This window comes from Camellia sinensis, chromosome 4 (genome assembly GCF_055761805.1).
Source record: "Camellia sinensis isolate YWXY chromosome 4, ASM5576180v1, whole genome shotgun sequence".
In the NCBI taxonomy this organism is placed as follows: domain Eukaryota; kingdom Viridiplantae; phylum Streptophyta; class Magnoliopsida; order Ericales; family Theaceae; genus Camellia; species Camellia sinensis.
The window spans coordinates 139405395-139433126 of NC_138964.1; the positions used below are offsets into that span (position 1 = coordinate 139405395).

A 27732-nucleotide genomic window follows, 5' to 3' on the forward strand; every position below is an offset into this window, starting at 1 on the left:
ACCAAGGACAATCCCTAAGTTTGATAATTCGAATAGCACTTCATTTCAATGTTAATCATAAATTTTAAGTCTGATTTTGATTTGACTTTTTATTTAAATTATTGTCAATTTTTGTGTACATGTCCTTTTCAAGGAGTAACACTTGTTAAAAAATCATACATTTTAAACTATCTAAAGGAGTTTGCAAATCTTTTTAGTGGAATTTTTTTTAAGAACTTTGGTATTAAGATTTTATAGATAAATGTCATATAATATTTTTATAATAGTTGTAGTCCTTCAACATTTTCATAGAGAAATTTCATCAAGAAACCTTAACTAATTAAAAAACATATTAGACCTGTCCTACTATCCAAAGTTAGAGATAGATGTTTTACTAATTTTTCCATCTTTTTATGCAGATTTTATTATTAATAATATTCTTATGATTATTTTATTAGACTAATCAATTTTTATTTTATTTTATTTTATTTATTGTGACAATAATGTGCTATGTGAACAGATGGAATAGCTGGAACCACTTCCAATGTAACATTGAAGAGAAACTAATTAAGCAAACAGGTAACTTCAATTAAATTTTTGTTATTGAAATTTTTTATAGAGAACTATTGAGTTATTAACCAACAAATATCTGATAAAACCCCCAAAAAAAAATGTTTATATAAAATTTTAATTCGAAATTGGTGTTGTTATTCTCCCTTTTTTAAAATAGCCGATGCAATGGTGTCAACGGGGCTGGCTGATTTGGGATACAAATATATAAATTTAGGTAAGATTATAGTTTAGAATTACAATGCAAGAGGCTGGAAATAAGGTTATTTCTATTTTAATTAATTAATTAATTGTTTATTTATCTTGGTTGTAGATGATTGTTGGGGTGAGCTCAATAGGGATTCTGAGGTACTCTCTATATTTCTTTTTCATTAGTGATAATCTCTTTGTTTTTGTTTTGTGTTTTGTACTCTGCCTCTCAATAATTAAATCGTTCATCTTCTATGATTGCAATCAATAAATACAAAAATTCAGATTAATTGAATAACCATAATTACATGATGAGGTCACATTTATCTTCTAAATATGGATTATTCTATCATCAAATCGTATTTGTCATCTATTATTTTGAAAATAAATATAATTTAATCATGTAATTACATTTATTCAATCAATTTAAATTTTTATACAAATAAAATCTTATAAGATGATATTTTGAATCAAGATGGGTTCATGTTGGGTCACGAAGCCCAACAACAACTTCAGGAAATCCAATTAGAGACAAACTTGTTCCTATATTTTATAATAGATGTTGTGTTACCTTTTTTTTTTTAATTGGAAATTGTAAAAATGGTATTAGGGGAATTTGGTTCCAAAAGCTTCAACATTTCCCCATGGAATTAAAGCTCTCGCAGATTATGTTCATAGCAAAGGCTTGAAGCTGGGAATATATTCTGATGCTGGGTATTCCCTCTCTCTCTTTCTCTCTATATATATAGGTGAATTAAAATTTTAGTTCTCAAATTTTTTATTTATTTTTTTTCATTTAGATTCCTAAAATGTGCTATTTGTTACACTTTAGTGGCTCACATTAGTGTCGTTCAAAATCAATAACATGAGGAGAGGTATTTTCGAAACTCTATGAAAAAAATACAAAAAAAAAAAAAAATGAAAAGATTATGAACTAAAATTCAATAAATCGCATACTTTGGGAACTAAATTGCAACAAAATGTATATTTTGAGGACCACATATGTATTTGGTCTTTTTGATTTTGTTGAAACTTCGTGTAAAATTCTGAAATATCCCTCCTTTCGTTACTTATTTGAACGGTGTTGACGCCAAGGACTAAAGTGTAGCAGATTGCATATTTTGAGGATAGTTAGTGTAATTAACCCTGATTGTTTTTTTTTTTTTTCTAAATAATTATTCTTTGAAAATACTTGAAGAAAATTAAAAATGTGATTGTCTCAATAGAAAATGTAGTCTAGTTGGAATATAATTTGAATTTGCAGACATATTAACTTGCACTATTTTATTTCTCATTTTCTTTTGTAGAACTCAAACATGCAGTAAAACCATGCCTGGATCTCTAGGACATGAAGAACAAGATGCAAAAACTTTTGCCTCCTGGGTATGTTTACTTATTACAATTGTTACATTTGAATATAATTGTTACATTATATAGGGATGAACCCATGATTCAAACATGGGGTTAAAAGTGAAAGAAATATAATATATATATATATATATTTTGTATTTACAATGAGTTACAATAGATAGCAAATGTACTAAAGTGAGACATTTTGACTTGTGCTCAATACTCTTTTATGTCATTTTGACCTGGGCAGTGTTAAGATTACGGATTTAGGTAGAGATTTGAAAATAAAAAAGAAAAAAATTATCGAAATCTATGATCTAAGAACAGTCCAAAGACATCTATGATATAATCGACATTAAAGTCTTTTCTCAATAAATGTGATCAAGAAACTTGTTAATTCCCACAACACTAGTTATCATATTTTGTCTAATTTTGTAATTTAACATCATGTTTTAATCACGAGTTTAGTGGTTACCTACCTTTGAGCTTCGAACGAAGAGAGGAGATGAAGAAATTAGGGTTTTGATGGAGAAGATAAGGACACTTTAGTAATTTTATTTTAGGACAAAACTGTAATAAAAAAATAAATCATTAAGTGTGTGCACAGAGGTAGGTAAGTGTGTGAAAATAGAATTACCCAAAATCTTGACCTACTAATTTTGAGGTTATAAGTTCAAGTTTGAGAACAGTCACTTTGTGCCTTTATGCCAAAGGATATGTATGTATATGTAGCCAATTTAATTCCTCTCAAACACCCATTAATTAATGATTACAATTGGGCTTCATTCTTCTTTTTTCTTTGTTCTTTTGTTTTTTCTTACACCCCATGTTTCATAAATATTGAGGGACCGCTTAATTTTTTTTAGAAGAAAAACTTAAAAAGGATGCCTACTTATAAGTTTTTTTTCAATAAAATATAGAGAGAACGAGCTTGGATAATTTGGAAATATTTAGTAATTAATACTAATATAAAAAGGAAATTTTAAAAAATTAGAGTGGGGTCATAGCTGTCAATGCCCCTCTAAGTCCATCCTTTAGAGCATCTCCAATGCACTAGGCATATAATACTTGTTAGTTAAAATGCCTAGTGTGATTCACTTTTTTCAATTCCAATGCACTAGGCATATGATTAGGCATTTTGGCTCAACTCATATTCACTAGCTACATGTAGCTAGCCTTCAACGCTAGGCAAAATGTATTCAGTCATTAGGATCATTTCCCTCCATCTTTGTTGTTGACGTGGCATTCTATAAAATTAATAGCATTTGGATAAATAGCTAAAATAAAGAGCATGGTTGGAGTAAAAACATGAAATAGTTGATAGGAAAAATAAAATATATACTTTATAGTAATATTAGATAGGTAAAATGCCTACTACCTTTGGAGATGTTCTTAGAGTCGAGTGAAGTTGTTTAATTTATATGTTTTATCTCATGATTGATAGTAATTTTTATTAAATTATTTGTTAGTCCAATCTTCATTTATAATTTTTTTTTTTTTTTTCATATATAGGGAATTGATTATTTGAAGTATGACAACTGTAATGACGATGGCACAAGTCCTAAGGAGAGGTACTGTCTCATTGTCGTCTTTTTGATCTTCTTCTACAACTTAACACCATAAAAGAAATAAATATTCATTACAACTCATGTTTTTTCCTTTGGTGATATAGGTATCCTAAGATGAGTAATGCTTTACTAAAATCTGGAAGGTCCATCTTCTTTTCTCTATGTGAATGGTGAGTTAAAAATGTTATTTTCCAATTGATGTTAATAATAATATCATATCTTCTTGTTGTGTGGAAAAAATCTGATCACTTTTGTTTTGACAAAGTTGATGAGTGCAAATTCCAATAATTGATTGTGATAATGGTGGTGTTGGTGTGGTGTAGTGGGGGTAGTGGGTCGTGGTGGTAATATTAGCAGCAGTGGTGGTATGATGGTGTGGTATTAGTAAAATTTGTTTGAAAACGTTTTCTACCTTTAAAAGTGAAAAAAAAATTCTGTTCAAATAAATTCATTCTTCGTTATTCATAAAAAAAATATTTTTTATCATACTAAAAATGCCAAAAATATATAAAATACTTTGGATAAAATACACTAATATCTCCCTTAAAGTTTGGAGAAAATATAGTAATTCCCACAACTTTGACATAATTACATTGAGCTCCATTGTACTTTTAATTTATATAACACTTAGTCCCATTTTTATCAATAGCTTGTTAGTTATATGGATGAAAAAAATATTATTGTCATCTGTTTAACATGAAAATATATACTTGACATTGTTTATTTTTGTATTTTCGCAATATCTGTATTAGTTTCGGTCTATTTAAACTTATTAAAAAAGATATAATGTAATTATATTAAAATTATAAGAATCAATATATTTCTTTTCAAATTTCAGAAAATGTCAGTGCAGTGTAATTTACCTAAGTAGTTTTTACCAAAACAAAGTCATTGGGTTGGTTGAACCTTATGTTGATTAGTTACCTAATTAGCTAGGACTAGTAGCTTTGAATATTTGTCATTGAAATGGTTGTACATCTACATAGAGTAGCTAGCATAAATAAAGCAATCTAAATTTTTTATTTATTTATGAACATGTCATAACTAGGGGACGAGAAGATCCAGCAACTTGGGCACCAGCTATTGGCAATAGTTGGAGAACAACTGGTGACATTTCTGATAACTGGAATAGGTGAGTAACATTAAAATGTGACTTATATATATAATTTGGATAGTTTTATTTGCACACTATAGAAAATTTTAATATATATTATTTGTGTCATTTGGATATAAATTCATGAACAAAAATAAATTATTCAGATTTACATTCCGTTCAATAGTTCACATCCAAATGATATAAATAGTATATACTGAGATTTTTTGTGATTTGTGAATAAATTCTCCTATAAAACTTTCATAGTAGTTGGTTTTTCTGTGGCTGCAACTTTATGTTATTTTCAAGTCTTATTTTTGTCTTTACAGTTGGTTTGACAATTGCTTCTCACTTATTTTTTTATTTTTTTAGAATAAAGTTGTTAAAAAAGCAAATGCATTTAGTAAATTTAAAATAAAAATTATTGAAAAAAGTTGAGTGGATCTTGGTTAATTTTTTTAATCAAAAACAAATAAGTAACCTTTTTTTTTTTTTTTTTTTTTGGCTTCTTTATCCAAAATGTAGCTAATTTATTACAAACCAAACACAAATATGTTTGGTTTGGATTTGTAGTGTGATTTTGGGAAAAAAAATTTAAAAAATTTGTTTGATTTGTAAATTTTTCAAAATAATTTTCAAAATCACTTCCTCTCTCTTACCTATCAATCAATCACTTTTTCTCTCACACACATCTACTTAATTATAACAAAATATTAAATCATTCCAAACTCCCAAACTCTAAAACTACATTCAAAATATACAACCAAACAAATCAAAAAAATTTCTAAACTCTCTCCCCAAAATAATTTTTAAAAAGTACTCTCCCAAAACCAAACCAAACATACACATTTTTAAGAATTTTGTTTCAACTTTGAATCAAAATATGTCACTTTTTAGATTCGTCTAGACTAAATAATTCTATATATTTTTAAAATTTTGAAAAAGGTTAGAAATGAAAAAATAAGACAATTTTTGTAAATTCTTTTGGATAAAATTTGACTTATTTAAATCTTTAATAATTTTTAAAATTTTAATGATGGTGAAGTCAAAACTGACTTAAAAATAAAAAATTTGACAGATTTTTAGAGAAAATGTCACTGAAAACAAAAATAAATATAAAAGTCACCTTATAAACTGATAACAAAGGGAGTCTAACTATCATAATTGCCAAGTTGGTAATGAAAATTCAATCATACTAAATGGATAGTTTTGATCAATTATCTAATGCAAGTTTTTTTTTTTTAATTTCTTTCATTGCTAGTATGACCTCTCGTGCAGATCAAAATGACAAATGGGCATCATATGCTGGGCCTGGTGGATGGAATGGTAACATAATTTTTTAGATAATTGTTTTGATATTTTTATTTTTTGAAAAATAATTTACAAATGTAAAGATTATACAGAAAACATGGCATTTTTTAAATTATTAAAATAATAATGATTATTTTGATAAAAAATGAAAGAACCATACGAAATCATGTCATTATGTATGAAATTATGTTATTTTATTTACCTACAGATCCAGACATGTTAGAAGTTGGAAACGGAGGCATGACGATAGCAGAATATCGTTCACATTTCAGCATATGGGCATTAGCAAAGGTATATATATATCATATGCTTCGCTAATTTTATTCATCTTAAAAATATTATAATATATAGATATTAGATATAGACACACATTACGTATGGATAGAGTTTTCCTGTACATATTATACAAATAGAAAATTTATATAAAATTTTCATCTAATAATGATCTTTCACTCTAAAACAAAACATCCATAACATGACTTATATTTACAACAATGCTGATGTCACATTATTCTTGTGTTTTTTTTTTTTTTTAACAAATGAATTTTATGTATTGATGGTAGGATTTTCTATAGACACACACATATTATATTATATTATATTATATATGCTAAAATTAAGAATAATTATCATTTAGTCCTTTTAATTTTGATATAGTTTTGAGGGTAATCATTTAATAAGTGCTCTTGAAAAATGCACGAGCGCACACACAAAAGATGAAATTTTTTAAAAATAAGAGATACTTCTTAATAAATTTAATGTATTTTTACTGAAATAAATGTACTTTGTAACTATTTTTTTAAGCATTTTTCAAAACAGAAATGCTAGAGATTCCAAAAAAAAATTATCAAAAATTCTATGTGAGACCCACATTGTGTAAAAATATATATATAATTCTTTTGAGATACTTACCATAGTTTTTTTTCCATAGACCTTTTATGTCAATCATAATAGTAAATAATACGCATGAGATATTTATTAATATCTAACTAGTTTTAAATTTATTGTTCAAATTTTAATTATTTTATTTTAAGATGTTCAACTTTTCACTAGATTAGATATCATAATAATGTGAAGTTCAATATTTTGAGAGTGATAGGCTCCTCTGTTGATTGGGTGTGATATTCGAGCAATAGACAATGTGACCTTGGGATTGCTTAGCAACAATGAAGTTATTGCCGTGAATCAAGGTACAATTAGAGCAACTCTACTTCTATTTTTTATTTTTTATTAATTAAAGTACAAAAAAATTACTTTTTAACATAACTCTTTATTTTATTTATTTATTCATATAAATTGATTAAAGAGTCTTTCAATACTTAACTAACCTAGAAGTAGCTAGTCAATCCATTGGCACGAGTATAAAATAGGATGAAATTAGTTACAATAATCAACACCTCTTTTAAAGAGCTGGTTGGATATGTTTTTACAACTTTCAAATTAACACATTCCCTAATACATAAGGGTAAATTGTACTTTGCACCATTGCACTTTACACCAAATCTCATTTTGGTCACTTCATTTTCAATTGTAACATTCAACTCCCCACACTTTCGGTCAAGTTTCACTTTGGACCTTCCATTAGTCTGGTGTTAAATCTGTTAATGGAAATTAGGATAAATTACACTTTGCACCTCTACACTTTACATAAAATCTCACTTTAGTCCCTTATTTTCAATTGTAACAATCAATTAATTACATTTTTGATCAAGTTGTAATGTGGTCGTTTCGTTAGTTTAGTGTTAAACTACTTAACAAAAATTGTCACATAACCCTCATATGAGTTAGTGATTTTCTTCATTTTTTTTTTTTTTTTTTCTTGTTCTTCTTCTTTAATTTTTACTGTATTTTCTAATTCCATCACATTAACCAACTCTTTCTTGCTACTTTTCCATTTTTTTTTCTCACAACCTTCCACCTAAGGTGAAAGAAAAACCGACCAAACCAGTCAAAATGGTCAGTTTTGGTCAGTTTTTAAACAACTGATGGCCAGTTTGGTTTTGAAAATTCAAAACAAAATATTTTCAGTACACTTTTGGTTTTACGACTTTTCAATCCAAATAAAACCGAAACCAATTGAATTTTTCTACTTTCTTAGAGTTCACAATGCACACATGTAGTCTACACACTAATCAAATCTATAAATTAATGGAGTTGGGGTAGCACAGCATATGGGTTTATTTTGGGATCTGTTTTGATAATTCGAATCGTTCATATTTTAGAATACATTAATTAAAACATACTTGTAAAAAATTAAGTTAATCAGATATCGTTAACCCTTTCATTTATTCACATTTGTATTCATTTTAATACTTTAAATCACAATGTCATTTATTTTTGAAGATATAAATGTGAGTAGATGAAAGGGTTAACGATATCCGATTAACTTAATTGTTTACAGATATGTTCTACTCGATATATTCTAAAATGTGAACAGTTTAAATTATCAAAACGGACTCTAAAATAAGCCCATAAGGCCGCACAGCAGCACCTGCTATGCTGGGTGAACAGCAGGCACCCCAAATCTTAAATTAATAACTTTTTATTACATATTCTAGTGACTGCTTGTGGAATTTAATTTTGTTGAATAGATTTATATTAATTTAATTGTGGGTTTGGTTTTGCTCAATGATTTTTATTTTTGTTTTGTTTAACATATTTATATGAAAAATGTTTGAGAGTTCTAATTAGAGCCACCACTAATGATGTGATAGTGGGTCCCATCCACTGCCACAGTGTATGTTGTGTCTTATTTTTTTTATTTTTTCAATTTTCACCTCAGTAGTGATGAATTTAGAGTTCTAAATCATTTATGTATTTATATTTAAAAAAAATTTGAGACCTTTAAATGAGGAACTCTAGAGGTAGGTCCTATTTTATAATTTGATGTTTTAACTTGTGATGTTGCAATTATTTATTTATTTATTTATTTTTATATATTATCACGTCAGTAGAGTTGGCATCACAGCTCCAACTCTAACTCTATTGAGCTCTATCATCGCTCGCTTTGCTGGAAAGTATTGTGTGCTAGTGATTTTAACCTCAAATTGAAGGCCCAACTGAATTTACCGCACCAAACCGAGCCCAATTGATACTGATGGTTTCGTTTGGTTTTAAAACACCAACGGTTTTTTTTGATTTTATAAATTAGCAAACCGATAAATTAAATTCGGTTTGGTTTATTCTGATTTTCTAAATTAGCGAACCGATAAATTCGGTTTGGTGTTAAATTGTCCATAAAAACGGACCAAATTAAACCATGAACACCCCTGCTTCCACCTATTTTCCACCACACCTTCATATAGCAAAGAAAAAAATATTATGAAATAATAAATAAGTAGAAAAGAGAAGAAATTTACATTTTTATAATTTGACTAAAGTAGAGATGGCAATGGATAACCTACCCTATGGGTATCCATGGAGACCCAACTCAAATACATGGGTTTTCCCCTCTTTTTCTTATCCATTGGGTAGGGTAGGTGATATTCTTTAAATATCCACAGGGGATGGGTTGGGGATGGGCACCCACTAATTTCCCCATATTTTTTTTTTTTTTTTTTTTTTTTTTTTTTTTTTTTTTCAAGATTCACAACTAAAACTAAATATACATTTAATCTTTTTTCTTTTTTTTATTTATTTATTTTTTCAGGTTCACAACCAATTTATTTTTTTTTTATTTTTTTTTTTTAAGATCCACAACCAAAGCTAAATATACCTCCAATCTTTTTTTATTTTATTTTTAAGGTTCACAACCATCTTTTTTTTTAATTTTTAAGATTCACAACAAAACCTAAATATACATTTAATTTTTTTCCTTTTTTTAATTTTTTTTAAGGTTCACAACCATTTTTTTTTTTTTTTAAGATTCACAACCAAAGCTAAATATATATTTAATTTTTTTTTTCTTTTTTTTAAATTTTTTTTTAAGGTTCACAACCATTTTTTTTTTTTTTTTTTAGATTCACAACCAAAGCTATACATTCAATCTTATTTTATTTTATTTGGCTCAACAATAAAATCAAATACACATTAATTAACATTGTCACATTATTCTTGTCAAATTTTATGCATATCTAGAATTTTTTAAATTTATTTAAAAAAAATTAAGGACATTGTCTAGTGTAGGTTTCGGTTTGCTTTTCTATGTTATTTTATTTTGTTGTGTATTGTAATTTTCAGAATGGTTTGTTTGTTCTGAAATTTCAATTAACGAGTATGAATCTATTTGTTTTATGTTATCACACAATTTATACAACATATATATATATATATATATATATATATGAATGTATTTGAAAATAAGAAAATTGTAGAGAATCAAAATAAGCATGAGTTGTGATTGGTTAGAAATGATGGGTACATGATTTATTTGCTAGAAAAACAGAAAGAGGATACAAAGTCATACTAAATAATTTTTTTTAAATTAAAAGAATTTTTCTTAGTTATGAACAGATTTAACTGAAATCAGCTTGTTTCCCAATGTTATGCTTCATTTATTTAGATAGAAAATATTTTTTAATGAAAAATATTTTTTATAAAAAAAATTCAAAATATATTTTTTTATATTTGGTGGTGGTGGTGATGGAACGAAGGTGAAAGTAGAAATTGTTACATAGTGGTGGGGTGATGGCGGCAGTGATGATGGTAGTGGCTATGGTGATGGTAGTGTGACAGTGAAAGTAAGAATAGTGGTGATGGTGTTGTGAAATTAGTAAAAATTTAATTGAAAAAACATTTTTTGTTTTTTAAAAGTAACAAACAACAAAATTCGTGGGGGACTAAAGGAAGAAGATGGAGGATGGATTGGGTGTGGTAATGCATAGATATCTTAAAATGAGTGGTTCAGATTTGTTAAGGTATAATTAGATTTTGGATAAATTAAAATGAATTGTTCAAATTTGCTAAGAGAAAGATGGTTTAATGTCTAAATTGTCCGTGGCTAACAATTCCTTGTTTATGCCCTGATGCAATTTAATATGAGTCTTATAACACTTTCTTCAAACAAACTTTTTGATTTTCTCAAAATTATATATTTGATTATTATAAAACAAACTTTTTAATTAATTAATTAATGTGTATTTGATTTTGTTGTTGAACCAAATAAAATAAAATAAGATTGAATGTATATTTAGTTGTGAACCTTAAAAAAATAAAAAATAAAATAAAAAAATAAGTTGTTAACATTAAATATATTAAAAAAGAAAGAAAAAAGATTGAAGGTATATTTAGCTAAAACCTTTATAAAAAAAAGACAAAAGAAAAACAAGAAGGTTGTTAACATTAAATATATTAAAAAAGAAAGAAAAAAGATTGAAGGTATATTTAACTTTTGTTGTGAACCTTAAATAAATAAATAAATAAATAAATAAAAATTGTTAACATTAAATATATTAAAAAAGAAAGAAAAAAGATTGAAGGTATATTTAACTTTTGTTGTGAACCTTAAAAAAAAAATAAAAAAAAATAAAAAATAAAAAAAAAATTTGTTAACATTAAATATATTTAAAAAGAAAGAAAAAAGATTGAAGGTATATTTAGTTTTTGTTGTGAATCTTAAAAAAAAAAAAAAAAAAAAAAAAAAAAAAAAAAAAAAAAAGTGGTTGTTAACATTAAATATAAAAAATAAAAATGGAGATTAAAGTGGGTTGGGGAAAATCTATACCCATTAAAAAATGGGGAAGGTGGTACCCATGGGAAATGGGGAATGGGGAATGGGGAAAATTTATTATAGGGGAATGGGGATGGGGAATTAATATCCACCCCATTGCCCCCCATTGCCATTCCTAGACTAAAGGTGCAATGGCTTAATTGTTATAAATGAAAAATGCGGGACTAAAATGAGATTTGATGTAAAGTGTAAGGGTGCAAAGTGTAATTTACTCTAATTTCTATTAACAGATTTAACACCAAACTAACGGAAGGACCAAAGTAAAATTTGACCAAACGTGCAGAGGGTTGACCATTACAATTGAAAATGAAAGGGCCAAAGTGAGATTTAATGTAAAGTGCAAAATATAATTGTTGGCTTTTTGGCTTTTCGAAGGGTATTTTTGTGAATGTGAGCGTGCCAGCAAGGATCAATCAGTCCTTACAGAAATTATAATTGCCAACCAATTATCAGACGATTGTGTTTTAGTTCTTTTCAGCCTCAATGAAGAGGACTTTTACTGGTGGCTTGACTTAGGAGAAATTAAGAGAAATAACAGTAATATGAAGAACAATTGAAGTATTTCATAAAAATGAACACTTACAACGGTCCGAACTCAGCCTCGGAGAGGTTTACAACAGCAATCTACTTGAATCTACTTGAAGCTACTCCTATGAATCGAAGTGCAGTGCGAGTATTTAAAGTGCAGGTATTTAAAGAACAGGTATTTAAGGACTGGAAATGTAAATGACTGGAAAGAAAATATATGAAGTAAATGACTGGTTTGTATGGTCTGAGTCCGTCCCTCTTTCTGGGGGCTACCCTGCTATTTATACTCGTCAGTGATGACCTTCGAACTGCACTTCGAACTGTCGAACTGCTCCTCCATGATCGCTGGTCATGCTTCCTTACAAGTAGCTCCATTACGCCATTACTGGCAGTTGAGCTTCCCTCTTGTACTTAGATTTGAATATGAGTAACCGTTTGAAGACACGTCATCTTGCATCCCGTTTATTTGATCTAGTGTTACTCGGATCATGTGAGGACCAATGTTTATTGTCACGTGTACGATCAGGATTAAAGGCTTGAATAACCTTCCTTTATTACCCTTACTATGCCACGTGTCGAACTGTAACTGGCTTTTACAAAATATGTAGCCAACATTACCCCCCGCACTAATATACCCAATACTTGGTGATATTAGTGGATTGCAATTTTCCCGCGCTTCCAGAACGTGTATGAAGTCCATATTCTGGAAATACAACCGTCATCCATTTGGAGATCATCTACATTAACTCGTCGAACATCCCAATACCTTAGTATTCGAACAGGTTATGGCTGCATCAACTTCCCTTTCTATTGATCAAGCATATGAAGAGCCTTTGAGTGATGTTGTTCCCCCTCGAAAGAACCTCCACGCATTCATTAGCCACCTTTACCCGCCCTTCTATATTCAGGTAATGGAGGCTTTTGTAGATTATAAACCTCTGGACTATGAACACATTGCTTTTAATCCCTTGGTTTACAAACTTACAGATACAAAGAATTCTTCCCCTAAGCTCCCTTTGTATTCTGACCGAACTACCCTCGAGCCTTTGCTTCGACAAGTTGAAAATATGGATCTAGGAAACTCTTCTTCACAGACCTCTGCATGGGATGAAATTGTGACCTCTTCATCCTCTGGAGCTTCTGGCTGGACAATCTGGTCCTCTCCTGAGACTTATGATCTAAGGGAGCGAATCAATCATCATTTTGTTGAGTTTACTGACCCTTTGGAGTTTCCCTCCTACGCTCGAAGCTCAGTGGTCTACCCTTACGCGCCCATTGACCTTCGACGTAGCTTGGAGGAGAATCTGCTTGTGGCTTGGTATACTTCTTCCATGCCTACGAAGATAATGCATCCTGCCCAACGTTCAGAAGAAGCACAAGGGTATACCCCTTCATTTTTAGCCAAAAAGGCGAAGATTTGTTCTTCTGATTGGCTTGACTATATTAATGCTTTTGCTCCTTCTGTTCCCGTGCCATCTCCCATAATAGAAGCATCCACACCTTCTTCTGCATCTGCATCCTCTGAGATAGAAACACCTGCTCCTTCCCCTTCGTCTTCTGAAGCAGAATCATCTTCTCCTTCTCCTCCTCCCATCCTTTCCTGGACAGAAAAACTAAGACTTGCCCTTCCAATGGACAAAGTCTTTCCACCTTACCAACCTCCGTCACCCCCTTCTCCAGCCGAGCGAAAGCAAGCTCAACTTTTGCTTGCGGCTTTCTCCCACCTGCCCTTCAATGTTCTTGAGGATGATATTCCTCTTAAGAATTTCCAATGGGCTTGTGATATCCTCACTAGGGGTCATGTCCTCAACCCTCTTGCTCAAGCAGAGCTCCATTTGTTTTTGGACCAACTCCCAGTGCTCCTCTACTGGCATCAGAATTCTAAGATCACCATCCAAAATCTGGATGAACTTTTATCTCTCCGAATTCATGCCCAATATGAAGCAGAGAATCTCATCGAAGAGCTCGATGACTTCAGGAATAAAGATTCTACGTACTGGGATGGTTTGGTTATGGATGACTTGGAACAAAAATCGAGGGAAGAGGCCTTCGAAGCAAAGGCTGAAGAACTCTATTATGAAGTAAGGGCTCATCAGCTTATGCAATCGACTTTAGAAGAAATAGAAGAAATAATAAAGAAAGAACAGAAATTTATTGACCATTGCTGGACAAAATTTCATGACCTTGTTATTTATTCTATTCCTTATTTTTATGAGCTTGAATTTGTACCGAGATAGAGTTACTTAATGTAATAAACAAAGTCTTTCTGTACTTAACACTGTTTGACTCTGTTTCCTTTTATCTCTAAAAGCTAACTCATAACTTTGAATTGAACAATTTCATACTTCGAATCAACTGTTTAATGAAGTACTAAAAGAACCAATCATGTCTTCTTCCAATTCATGGAGTAAAATTGACAATTCTGGCAGATATCATTTTAGTACTTTGATTTTAATGACTTTATATTAACTGTAACCAATATATGGTCATAGTTGATATAGCCAATCAATTTGAAACTGATCTCTTTTGGCTTCGAAGGGCAAACTATGGTAATTCCTTCTTGCTCAAACCAATAACTGGTTTGGATGTTCCGAACAATGCCCTTTTTTCCTTAAAGAGTTCTAGGGCTTGCTTCGAATGTTATCACTTCGAACAGGTCTTTAGATTTTTTGAAGTAGACCAATACTTTGAATATTCAGACATTTTTAAGCATGCAGTATGCTTCGAAGTCGGCTCCTGCATTTCGAAGCCGTTTTTGTTTGAAATTTTAGCGCAAAAATGTGGCTTCGAAGCTGGCATCAATGTGCTTTTCCCTCCAGAAATTATCGATGTTGAAAGAGATTCCTTGTTTTCGCACGTTTTAGTACTTAATGACTTACGAGATGTATCCCCGCACACAAAAGTTATTTAAAACCTTTTCACTCTGTGCCCCGGAATTGCTTACACATTCAAATCCCCTTTGGATTTCCATTTCTCTCTACTCCCTTCTATATTTTCCGAAAACCCACGATCAATGGCTTCTTCCCCATCAAAAGTTCCGACCATAGAGCGCGTAAGCTCATCTGTGGCTTTGAAGCGGCTTATTGATGCTGAATGTGAGAAATACAAGGGTGATGAGAAAAGTGCTATCGATGGGCGTTTCTTTATCCCTCGTCGCCATGTGCAGCGAGAGTACGTGCTAGGACCTATTTTCAAGGAGATCCCTTCCGAGCTTCCCGCCCTATATCCTCGCTTGGAGAATCAATGCCTTCTGTATGAAGGTGGTCTCGACTGGCAAGGCTGGAAAGTCAATCGTCCTCACCGATGCTGGCCCACGATGAGACCAGAGTGGCAAGAATGGTACGACCGAGTTGTCCCTGCTAGGACATTGGACCTTCAAGAACTCTGCCTTCTTGATGCTCTTCGACTATCTAGGGTAACTATCCCAGAAGACCCTTTTCTAATCCCCGCTGCTTTATGTTTCTGGAACCCTATTTTCAATTTCTTTCAGTTTAGGTGTGGGATGATGGCTCCCACTGTTCTTGATATTTGCCACCTATTAGGAGTATCCCCCATTGGTACCCCCATCACACCAGATTTTCCTGACTTAGTAGTCCCTTTCTCCCTCCCCTCTCTTAATGTATCTTACAGTGATTTTGTTAGAGTCGAGAACAAAAGAATGGGTCCAGTAACTGATAGGGAATTCTTTTCCTTTTTATTATATTGGCTTTGCAAATTTCTTTTCTGCACCTCCTCCCAAAGAATCATGCTCGAATTTGCTCCTCTTGCCAAAGCCTTGGTTTTGCAGAAAAGAATAGCCTTAGCCCCATACATTCTGGGTCATGTATATAGAGTTTGTTCCCTCTTTTGTGAGAAACCCCTAGATGCCAATCAAGGGGGACCATTTTGGATTCTTCAGCTTTGGCTCTTTGCCTATTTTTCTGAACTACAATCCAAATGTCTTAAATTTTTTGGGCTACACTCCCTCACTCATGGCATAAAACTGGCCAATGCTTCACTTTATCCAGCTACTTTTGCCTTTTATTTCTCCTTCTTTCATCAACTACCAGCTGCTCTTCCTGATCATCGTTTCCGTCCCTTCGAAGCTAGCATAGGTCCAACCTGGTTAAATCACTTCCTTAGTGATAGGCTCTGTGCTTTGCCTATTCATAAAGATATGTGGGCTTCCCTACTGATCCCTAGGGAACTGTTTATTGGGACCACCAACCCCAGAGCCTATAAATGCATAGCTGAGCCTTATTGTCCTGCTCAATTTGCTAGACAATTTGGCCTCACACAAGGAGTTCCAATACCTCTTTGCAGCAACACCAATCTGAGTCTTACTAAGAGGGATTTGAAGGTTCGAAAATCGAGATTAGAAGAGGCAACCTTCAAGTTTATGGATGATTTGGCCAGTTTTGAGTTCATCCCTTTCTCCCCTCATGGTACTGCATTGAAGAGATATCAAAATTGGTGGGTGAGCAACATGGAAGTTTATTTGGCCATCTCCTCTCAAAACCTATTGGAGGTGCTGGATGTGCCCAAGCCCAAAGAAGCTGAGACTGTCATTTCTTCCACTATTCCAATTACAGTAACTGCTACAACTCAGTTTACTTCTGCTGCTTCAATTCCTCCCAGGGTCACTCGAAGTATGTACCCCTTTCTCCTTTTCTCTAACCTCTTCATATAATGCTTGCTATCTTATCTCTAATCCTTCTTTTATGAAGGTGGTCAACAACAAAAGAAGAAGAGACTCTTTGAGCTAGAAAGGGAAAAAACTGAACTTCCAGAGATGGAGGAAGAAGAAAATGATCAAGAACAGGAGTCTCCCTTGAAAAGAAACAAAAGAGACCCTCAATTGGCTCAAGAGGGGATAGCCGCTAGGGAAGAAGAGGAGAAGCTCACTTTTGAAGAGTCTGGACCCCAACCTAAAAAGGTCGAGAAGACAATGGAGGAGCGAATGATTCCAACTCAAAGGAAAAGGAGAAGAAAAATTACCGTTTCTCCTTCCGATTTTACCGAAGATTCTGATTCCGAGACAATTGCTCAAGTAATAGAAAAGAGGAGGAAGATCACTGTTCTAGCTACCAGCTCGTTTGAAGATCCCATCCATGAGGTTGTAGAACAAGAATATCCCAAAGCCATAGTTGTTCTTGAAAGAGCTGAGGAGAGGCAGCAGCAACAATTCCTTGGGACAAGTAAGTTTCTGCATGCCTTTATTCTTTTCTTGTCGACTTTTCAAGACTAAGACTTGACATTACCTCACATTTTCTTCTTTTTACAGCAACGACCACTGCATTAATCTTCCCAACGGAAACTTCCCCAATTTCAGTCGAAGTTGATCAGATGCAACGCGTGAAAACCATTCAAATCACGCTCCCACTTCCTAAGCCTATATTCGATACGTCTTTACCGAGGCCGAGTATCCCTGCATCTCTTTTCCTTGGCTTAGAGCCATACCTCCCTTTCTTGACTCTTGATCTGCCTCAGTTTGTTTCTTCGATCCTCACTCTTCATCCTACTGCTACTTCATCTCGCATGGCAGTTGATTCTCCTTCAGGGGATGCCGATAATTTTCCAATTCATGACTCATCACCAATGCCTACTTCCAGCCCTTCCTCACTTGATTTGCTGGTGGCCAAGACAATAGAGGCTGCCAAAGATGCTCCATCTGTTTCTCCCATCCCTATGCAGCCCTTTGTGTCTTCCACCACAACACTCTCTATGCCCTTCATGTCAAGGGATGAGGTAGACATTTTTGAAGAAAGACTAGCTAGTCTTTTTGACATTCCTTCTACCTCTCCTACTTCTACTACTGAAGCTGAGCCATTAGCCTTGGCTAACTCCCTTTTGGAAATCTTCGAGAGTTCTCCTTCCTCCAGCAACAAGCCTTTTGTACCTTTAGTAGATTTGGACACATGCTTGCAACTGTTGACTTCCTTTTCGAGGATCCCCTTCGAGGCTCTACAAAGGCCTATCATCAGGAACGGGTTCCTTCAATGCTGTAACATTGCTGAGCAGTCTGCCATGAGTGTTTCAAGTCATCTATCTCAGGCTGCAGCTACTATTGATTTCTATCTCAACATTTGCCATGCTGCTAAAGCTGCGGATGATAAGCTGGTTAAGGACCAGAGTTTTGTTTCTCAGGTGCATACTGAAGTATCAACTCTGAAAGAACAACACTCTTCTGCCTCCCACTTTCGAGTCCAACTTCTGGAGAAGAAAGCTCAGCTCGAAGAGGAGTTAGCTGCAGTAAACCAAGCCTTGGTTCGAACTGATAAGAAATTGCACATCACCAATCAAGGACTGGCTGATCGAAAAGAAAACATGGCTGCAGCTATTCAATTATTTCCTTCCCTTAGTAATAGGAAAGCTATTGTACAAAAACAATTAAAGCATTGTAATGATTTTTGGGCCAACTTGTGGCATAATGTACTTGATTCTTTATGAAAGCACACTATTTTGAATATAATTTGAACAAGCTTTGTGTTTTTGCATATGGTGTTTACTCTATCCCTTGTGTCTCCCAAACGGTTGGAAAATAAGGTTTTAGATATCTGCCATTAATCTTTTTGGGATGTACATAACCATTCAAATTTCTTAAATGGTATGCTCCGAAAGGCAGAACCCTATGAATTTGATATGGACCTTCCCAATTAGGTGACCATTTGCCAAACTTATGGCTTTTAATCCCAATTGGGAGTATTGTCTTCCATACCAAATCACCTTCATCAAAGCCAATGTGTTTGACTTTCTTATTATAATTCTCGGCTGCTTTCTTCTTTTGGAAAAGAATGCTATTTAATGCCAAAATTCTGGCTTCATCTATGCCTTCTAATTCTAAGCACATACTTTGATGGTATTGTTCAGGATTCAATTGATCTTGACATCTTACTCTCAAAGATTTGACATTAATCTCCACTGGTAAGACTGCGTCATGTCCATACACCAAGGCATAAGGAGTGACCCCTGTGCTTGACCTCGGTGAGGTTCTATATGCCCACAGAACATCCAACAATAGGTTATGCCAATCCCTGGGATTGTCATCCACAACCTTTTGTATTCCTTTTTTCAAGGACTTATTGGATGACTCAGCTTGACCATTAGCTTGTGCATAATAGGGTGTGGAATTAACAAGGCTAATTCCAAATTCTGCCGCAAAAGCCTTCACCATCTTCCCATCAAACACAGTTCCATTATCAACTGTTATGGTTTGCGGGATTCCAAATCTATGGATCAAATCTTTAATAAAACCAATAACCTCTGTTTGGTCTACAGCCTTGTATGGCTTAGCTTCGACCCATTTAGTGAAGTAGTCAGTAGCCACTAGAATGAAACAATGATGTTTCGAAGAAGGTGGGTGTATTTTTCCCATCATATCCATGGCCCACCCTCTGAATGGCCAAGGCTTTACTACTGCATGTAGGTCAGTTATGGGCACGTGCCTTATTGTGCCATGCTTTTGACATGCCTGACACCCCTTTGCATATTCTATGCAGTCTTTAAGAATGGTTGGCCAATAATAGGAATGCCTTCGAAGCAACCATCTCATTTTTACACCAGGTTGATGAGCACCACAGATGCCTTCATGAACCTCAGCCATGGCTGTTAATGCTTCTTTAGGGCCTAGACATTCCAACAATAAGCCATCTCCCCCCCTTTTGTAGAGAGCATTACCATATATCATATATTGCATAGACTGCAATTTAACTTTTCTACTGGCCTTCGAAGATGGACCAGCCAAGTACTGCATTATTGGATGCCTCCAATCTTGTTCTTGTAAGTCATTATGATTGACTTCCAAGATCACATTCCTTTTATTCAAAGGTTGAATTAATCTCTGATATGTTGTTTGGCTTATGTCCCTTTGGGTATTATCCCTTCTCTTGAAGTTCGAAGCCTTTTGAGCCACATCATTGGCTCTATTGTTCAAGAATCTTGGAACATGGGTTACATTTGCTATTTGAAACTGAGAAAGCAAATGTAATGCAACAACATAATATGGCAAGATACTTATGCTTTGACACTTGAAAATTCCTTTCACTTGGTTAATCACCAATTGAGAATCCCCAAATATGTCAACTGCATGTACTTGTAATCCAATAAGAATCTCTAGTCCCACAATTAAGGCTTCATATTCAGCCTGGTTATTGGAACAGGTAGCTTCATCCACTCTAAAACCATGGGTAGTTTCTGTCCCCTGTGGAGACTTGATTACAATACCAATTCCAATTAACCCATTTGCTTTCGACCCATCGAACCACATTTGCCATGGCTCAACACTGGTCATACCAAGTTCCATGATCTCCTGGTTCTCAGTTTGAGATGGATGGTCTGCCAAGAAATTGGCTAAAACCTGCCCTTTTACTGCCCTTTGAGGGACATATTCTAGATGAAATTCTGATAAGGCAAGTATCCATTTGCCAATTCTTCCCCTCAACATTGGTCTAGATAACATATATTTAACCAAATCTGTGGTTGCAATTACCAAGACAGTTGTAGGCAAAAGATAATATCTTAATTTTATTGCAGCAAAATACAAAGCAAGACACAGCTTTTCAACAGCTGAGTATTTACATTCACACGAACTTAAAAACCTACTAAGGTAATAAATAGCTTGCTCCTTGCCTTCTTCATTATCTTGGGCTAAGAAAGCTCCCAATGAATCCTCTGCTGCAGCTATGTATAACTTCAAGGGCTTGTTCCCCTTTGGTGGCATCAGCACTGGAGGTTTAGCCAAATAGGCCTTGATACCTTCGAAAGCAATCTGATGCTCTGCTGTCCACACAAATTCCTCTTCATCTTTCAGCCTTAACAAGGAAGAAAATATTTTAGTTTTCCCTGCAGTGTTAGAAATGAACCTTCGAAGAAAGTTAACCTGCCCAAGGAACCTTTGTAATTCTTTCTTACTTGATGGGGGTTTGGCTTCGATGATTGCTTTGGCTTTATTCTGATCAATCTGTATTCCTTTCTTGTGAACAACATAGCCCAAGAAATTTCCAGATGATACCCCAAAAGCACATTTAAGAGGATTGAGCTTTAACTTGAACTTCCTCATCCTTTCAAAAGCTGCTTCTAAGTGAAACAGGTGCTCTTTCATGGATTGGGATTTAACTACAATATCATCAATATAACATTCCAGATATCCTCCAATAAGATCATGAAAGATAGTGTTCATGGCTCTTTGGTATGTAGCTCCAGCATTCTTTAGACCAAATGGCATTTTAACCCACTCAAAGGTGCCAATATTCCCAGGACATCTGAACGCTGTCTTGTGGATATCTTCCTCTGCAATGCATATTTGGTTGTAGCCGGAATGCCCATCCATCATTGACAAGACTTGGTGACCTGCTGAACTATCTACCAGCAAGTCCACTATAGGCATAGGGTACTCATCTTTGGGAGTTGCTAGATTTAAATTTCTGAAATCGATACATACCCTCATTTTGCCATTCTTCTTGACTACAGGCACAATATTAGATAGCCACTCAACATACCTGGCTGTTCTAATAAAACCTGCCTTGAGGAGTCTAAGGATCTCTTCCTTGACCTTCTGAATTACTTCTGGACTCATCCTTCTTGGTCTCTGCTTATAGGGCCTGAAATTAGGCTTCATAGGGAGCCTATGTTCCACTAATGACCTGTCCAATCCTGGTAGTTCATTATAAGACCATGCAAAGCAATCTTTGTATTTCTTCAGAACAACCAAAAGCTGGTTTCTGTCCAGATCATTCAAACAAGCACTTACATAAGTGGGCTGTTGCACAGAACCTTCCCCTAGATTTACTTCTTCTAAAGGATCTTGTGCATGAGAACTTCCTCTAGTTTCTGCTGCCTTTGAAGTGATCTTCGAGCTTGGTTCTGCCCCTAAGTTCTTCAGTTCAATATCTCTGCCCTCCTCCTCATAGACAAAATCTGTCCACAAGGCTTCCTCTTCCTGTATTTCTTGGACTTTTGTTTCAATGTCCAAGGCACAGTACTTACCAAGAGTCAAGACTCTAGCCTGTTGCTGCTGCTGTTTGCAGCCAATTATCATGGCCTCTCTCTCTTGCTCCTGAACTTTCTGGACTATTGCTTTTATGTCCAATGCTGAAAACTTGATCAAAGCCAAGGACTTGGCTTCTGGTGATTCCTCTCTTTGCCTATAACCAGGCATCATTGTCATCTCTAAGGACAACCTCTTCACCAGCACTTTTTTGGACTAAGTGCTTCAGGTGTGTCACCTCTTCATCAGCCGTCACTTCGGCTGAATTGTCATCTTTCAACAGTATACTGAGAGGTGTCACTCCCTCAATATACAATTTAGCCTCCGCAAAGTCTGCACAGGCTATGAAGGGTTGAGGATCTGCGTCGATCTCCTCTGTCTCTCCATTGCCCAAGGCCATCATGATTTTCTGATGTAAAGAAGAAGGCACACACTTGTTAGTGTGGATCCAGTCCCTTCCAAGCAAAGCATTGTATTTAGCATTACTGTCGATTACGAAAAATGCTGTCATACAATCCCTGGTTCCCACACTTAAATTAATGGGTAGAATCCCCTGAGCCATTTGTTTATCTCCAGCAAATCCAGCAATGGTTGTGCTGGTTGGTATCAACCTGGGATTCTTTTTCCCTAGTTTCTTCAAAGAAGATTTCGGGAGAAGGTTCACTGCTGCCCCATTGTCTACTAGGACTCGGTTCAGCTGTACCCCATCAAAGAAAGCTTTGATGTACAAGGGCCTGACGTGCTGTGTCATCGAATCCGAGGGGTACTCAAATGGATATGATAGATTGATGCTTACCACCTCTTCACTCTCATATCCATCTTCCATCGGGATGACCATTTCGAAGTTATCTTGCACCATACTTGCTTGTGAATCTTCACTGGAGATCTGAACTGGGTCAGCTTCCTGCCCCTCTTGATTCTCATCTCCAGCTTGAAATTCTTGTGGCAATATGTGCACCATGTTTACTGATACTGGGGGAAACGAGCCAAACTGGATGGCTGGCTGTACTTGTTTCCCCTCTTGGTTACTTTGGTTGACTCCCTCAGAAACATCCTGCATGATGCATTCTGGTATTTCATCACTAACTGATCCCTTCGAAGGATTTTTTTCAACTGGCTCTTTAGTCAGAAACGTTTGCTCAGCCATGAAGGCTTCAAACATCTCTTCCTCCACAACTTCTTTCTTCTGACTCACGCTAATCTCTTCTTCAGTCTCACTATCTGTTTCCATCAGAGCTTTCTCCAACCCTACCAAACTGGCCTTTTCTCTGGTTTTCAGTTCAGAATGAACCTTGGCCAACTGTTCTCGGCTGCAAACCACTGTGCTCTGTGGAACTGGCTTTGGAGCATGGTCTGATTTTAGGTTCTTCCTCCCTTCCGTTTTGACTGATGAAGAATTTTCTCCACCTTCCTTCAGATCCTTTTGGTACTGGGTGTACCTGCGCTGAATTTTTCTCCTCTGTGATCTTGAGATGACTGGGATCATGTCGGGTTCCCTCGTCTTTGGGTGTTTAAGCAGTACCCAGTTGTTCGGAGCCACCATAGGAGGCTTGATCATCCTGCCTTGGTTTACAGTATCTCCATAAGCCCGTACCTCCCTAGGTTTGTTTTGCATTACAAACCAATCCGGGACCCCAGGTACCCATGAGCTTACTGATTCAGAAGCTGACCTGCCTTTTTCCACCTTCGAAGCCATCTTCGAAACTGGCCGTGAAGGTAAGTGCTTGGTTTTGTCCTCATGTTTTGAATCTGGTTCAGACCTTCGATAAGGGTGACCATTTTCTGACCTGCGTGAAACTGATCTAGGGAGCCAATCTCTGGCTTTGATTCCATGGACTGAACTCCTCTCCAGCTTTCTTTCAGAATGGCTACTCTGCATTCTATAATAGTTATGTGGTCTGGATTCATGCAAGAGTTCCTTGCCTTTGTCATGCATTCTGTTTACCACAGGCTCAACCACTGGTGGTCTCTGCCTATCACTAGCCGGATACGGCCTTTTGTTGTAAGCATTGGTTGATTTAGGACGTCTCTGAACATCCCTGTAGTATTGCTTCCCATCAGTTGGAAGCCCCTTCAACCACTTGTAACTGAGTCTGCACCTGGGGCACATTCTCTGCATCACTGCTGCTTCTAAAGAATCATCATCCAGTGACTCTTCATCAGAACATTCCATCTGGTGTGAGGAACCTTGTTCAATAACTGGTAGTCTTCTAGTATTCTTCTTGACGTTGGTTTGATTAGCAACATGCATCTGCACATTGACTTCCTCCAATTCTGTCAAGGACAAGTTCTGGAAATCTGATGTAATGACATTGGCTGCTGCCTCTCCAACTTCTGGAAAGGGATCACTGTCAATTCCCATGGCTTTTTCTGTTTTAGCTGAGAACTTCAAACTTCCTTTCCGAATCTGTTCTTGGATCCTGTCTCGAAAAACAATGCAGTTTTTAGTCGAGTGAGACCAAGAATTATGCCATTTACAGTATACTTTTCCTTTCAGTTCATCCGGAGATGGTAGTTTTACTCCTTTAGGCAACTTAAGGAAATTAGCCGCGAGCAAATGATCAAAGATGTCATCTGCTTTTGTTAAATCGAAAGAGTATTTTCTGTGAAAGTCTTTCTTTTTAAACTGCTGGTCTATAGTTGTATCCTTACGAATTAATGCTTCACAGATTACAGGTTCTTTGCCTACAATCTCTGCTGCATCTATTTCATAATTAGGATCTCTATAATATGTCTTATATGATGCATTATTTCGATCTTGTTCCTCTTCTAATAATGTTTCATATCGAGACACCTTATAGGTCAGTTCGACCAAATCTCTGAATTCAGTTGAATCAAACTTCTTTCGAAGCCTGAATTCTAAACCATTTTGAGCCAATCTGACGAATTCTGGCTCTGGCAGGATGACTCTACATTTATTTCGAGCCCTTTTAAATCTGGCAATAAACTGAGTAGCCTTTTCTTCAGGCCTTTGACTCAACCTAGCCAAATCTGCCATAGATACTTCTGGTTCTGATTGGAAGAATTGGGCATGAAATGCCTCTTCCATTTGTTGCCAATTTTGAATGGAGCCAGGTGTAAGGTTGATGTACCATACAAATGCTCCTCCCGTTAGGGAATTTGGAAATAATCTCAATTTCATATAATCATGGTTAGTGAATTCACCGCATTGAGCAGCAAATCTAGCAATATGTTCTATCGTTGATTGATTTCCAGTCCCATAAAAAAGGGTAAAATCTGGTATCCTGAATCCCCTTGGGTATTCATGTACCCTATCTACCCATTCTGGGTATGGTTTTCTGTATATAGGAGTCTGGACCCCCCGAGCCATTGGTCCACATATCTCCCTAACAATATCAACAATCTGGTCTCTAGGGACCATATTTTGTGCCTGCTGAACCACTACTGGAGGAGCAAACACAGGATTTGGTGGATAAACTTGTGCTTGTGGTCCTCTTGGTCCATAAGGTGGTAAATTTGGGGCTGGTTGTCCTTGCGGTGCAGGTTGCTGTTGAGGGTATGGGTAACCTCTTTGAGCATGACCTGCGAAAGGACCTGCAACAGGTGCTGGGACAGGTGTCGTGTCTCTACCATTTGTAGGAAAACCCTCCAACCCCCCGGGTGTAAATTCGAATAAGGGATTGGTGTACCCTCTTGTGCCAGGTATGGCTTCGAACATAGGATTTGTAACCATTCTTACACCAATTTCTTGTACTTGGCCAGATCCACCAACTTGTGTGGCTTCATTATTAAGTGCTGAGGTATTTTGGCCTGCTATAGGCCTTGAAATGGGTTCATACCAAGACTGAGGTGATGGTCTTTCAAAGTTTTGGGTACTAGTTTGACCATTAACTTGCATAGGCTGTTTTTCTCTAGCCAATCTTTGTTGGGGGACATTTACAACTTCCTCCGTTTGTCTTGTGTTTGTTGGTTGGTGGTTATTCATTCGATCCAAAAAGGATGTTGCCCACCTTTCCATTGTGTTCATTAGTTGTTGTCCCATGGCATTCACTAAACCATCCCATGGATTTGTTGGCATAGTGGACGGTCCAATTCCTTGGTTTTGTCCAATAATATGAACATATGGTTCTTGTCCAGAAGTACTGGTCTGCTCGACCATGGGTTCTGACAATATAGGAGTTTCCACAGGATGTGTTACCACATTATCCTCTGGATTTGGTATTTCTACCTCTCCTTCCACGCCTTCTTCGAAGCGTTCATTTTCTCCTTGTCGTCTTCTTCTAGCCATTTTTAATTAAGTCCCACTGGGCGTGCCAAAAATATATGTTGGCTTTTTGGCTTTTCGAAGGGTATTTTTGTGAATGTGAGCGTGCCAGCAAGGATCAATCAGTCCTTACAGAAATTATAATTGCCAACCAATTATCAGACGATTGTGTTTTAGTTCTTTTCAGCCTCAATGAAGAGGACTTTTACTGGTGGCTTGACTTAGGAGAAATTAAGAGAAATAACAGTAATATGAAGAACAATTGAAGTATTTCATAAAAATGAACACTTACAACGGTCCGAACTCAACCTCGGAGAGGTTTACAACAGCAATCTACTTGAATCTACTTGAAGCTACTCCTATGAATCGAAGTGCAGTGCGAGTATTTAAAGTGCAGGTATTTAAAGAACAGGTATTTAAGGACTGGAAATGTAAATGACTGGAAAGAAAATATATGAAGTAAATGACTGGTTTGTATGGTCTGAGTCCGTCCCTCTTTCTGGGGGCTACCCTGCTATTTATACTCGTCAGTGATGACCTTCGAACTGCACTTCGAACTGTCGAACTGCTCCTCCATGATCGCTGGTCATGCTTCCTTACAAGTAGCTCCATTACGCCATTACTGGCAGTTGAGCTTCCCTCTTGTACTTAGATTTGAATATGAGTAACCGTTTGAAGACACGTCATCTTGCATCCCGTTTATTTGATCTAGTGTTACTCGGATCATGTGAGGACCAATGTTTATTGTCACGTGTACGATCAGGATTAAAGGCTTGAATAACCTTCCTTTATTACCCTTACTATGCCACGTGTCGAACTGTAACTGGCTTTTACAAAATATGTAGCCAACAATAATTTACCCAATAGATAAATAATGTTTTTATTTTTATTTTTTTCTTAACGTTTTGTATCATTTCATTTATTTTGTCTCACTGTCTACATGAATATTTATAATCAGTTCCCTCCTTTAGAAATAGTTAGTAAGTAATTAATTAAAATAAATAAAATCTTGTCAAATATCACAGTGATACAAAATGATAAAAAAGATATATATATATATATATATATATAAAACAGTTGTCTAATATAAATAATACATCTTTTAAAAATAAAAATAAACATTGTATGCAGATAAGCTTGGAGTTCAAGGTAAAAAGGTAAAGAAAGATGGCGATTTGGAGGTAACATCCAACTCTTAATTGTCTTCCCTTTTCTTTTATTTTTCTTTATTTTTAGGATAAATTACACAAATAGCATTTAAAGTATACCATTGATATCATTTTGATC

At 35.1% G+C, this 27732-nt stretch overlaps 2 protein-coding genes across 4 annotated transcripts in view; both read left to right on the top strand.

Moving 5' to 3' along the window:
• The window catches only part of LOC114290167 (alpha-galactosidase), a 42555-nt gene that overhangs the window by 11702 nt on the left and 3121 nt on the right, over nucleotides 1-27732 (top strand). For 2 of the 3 annotated variants that reach the window (XM_028234039.2, XM_082866311.1), the window contains 12 exons: nucleotides 500-558; nucleotides 710-766; nucleotides 863-897; nucleotides 1349-1452; nucleotides 2046-2121; nucleotides 3601-3659; nucleotides 3761-3826; nucleotides 4705-4788; nucleotides 6011-6075; nucleotides 6269-6351; nucleotides 7160-7250; nucleotides 27577-27626. In XM_028234039.2, coding sequence (XP_028089840.2) covers nucleotides 500-558; nucleotides 710-766; nucleotides 863-897; nucleotides 1349-1452; nucleotides 2046-2121; nucleotides 3601-3659; nucleotides 3761-3826; nucleotides 4705-4788; nucleotides 6011-6075; nucleotides 6269-6351; nucleotides 7160-7250; nucleotides 27577-27626 — 829 coding nt within the window. The remainder of the gene's footprint in view (nucleotides 1-499; nucleotides 559-709; nucleotides 767-862; nucleotides 898-1348; nucleotides 1453-2045; nucleotides 2122-3600; nucleotides 3660-3760; nucleotides 3827-4704; nucleotides 4789-6010; nucleotides 6076-6268; nucleotides 6352-7159; nucleotides 7251-27576; nucleotides 27627-27732) is intronic. The other variant, XM_028234040.2, reaches the window with a different exon arrangement.
• Nucleotides 16884-18702, top strand: LOC145789541 (uncharacterized). Its single transcript, XM_082866310.1, has 2 exons — nucleotides 16884-17433; nucleotides 17520-18702. The coding sequence occupies exons 1-2, from the start codon at nucleotides 17028-17030 to the stop codon at nucleotides 18683-18685; spliced, it is 1572 nt and encodes a 523-aa protein (XP_082722436.1). The 5' UTR covers nucleotides 16884-17027; the 3' UTR covers nucleotides 18686-18702.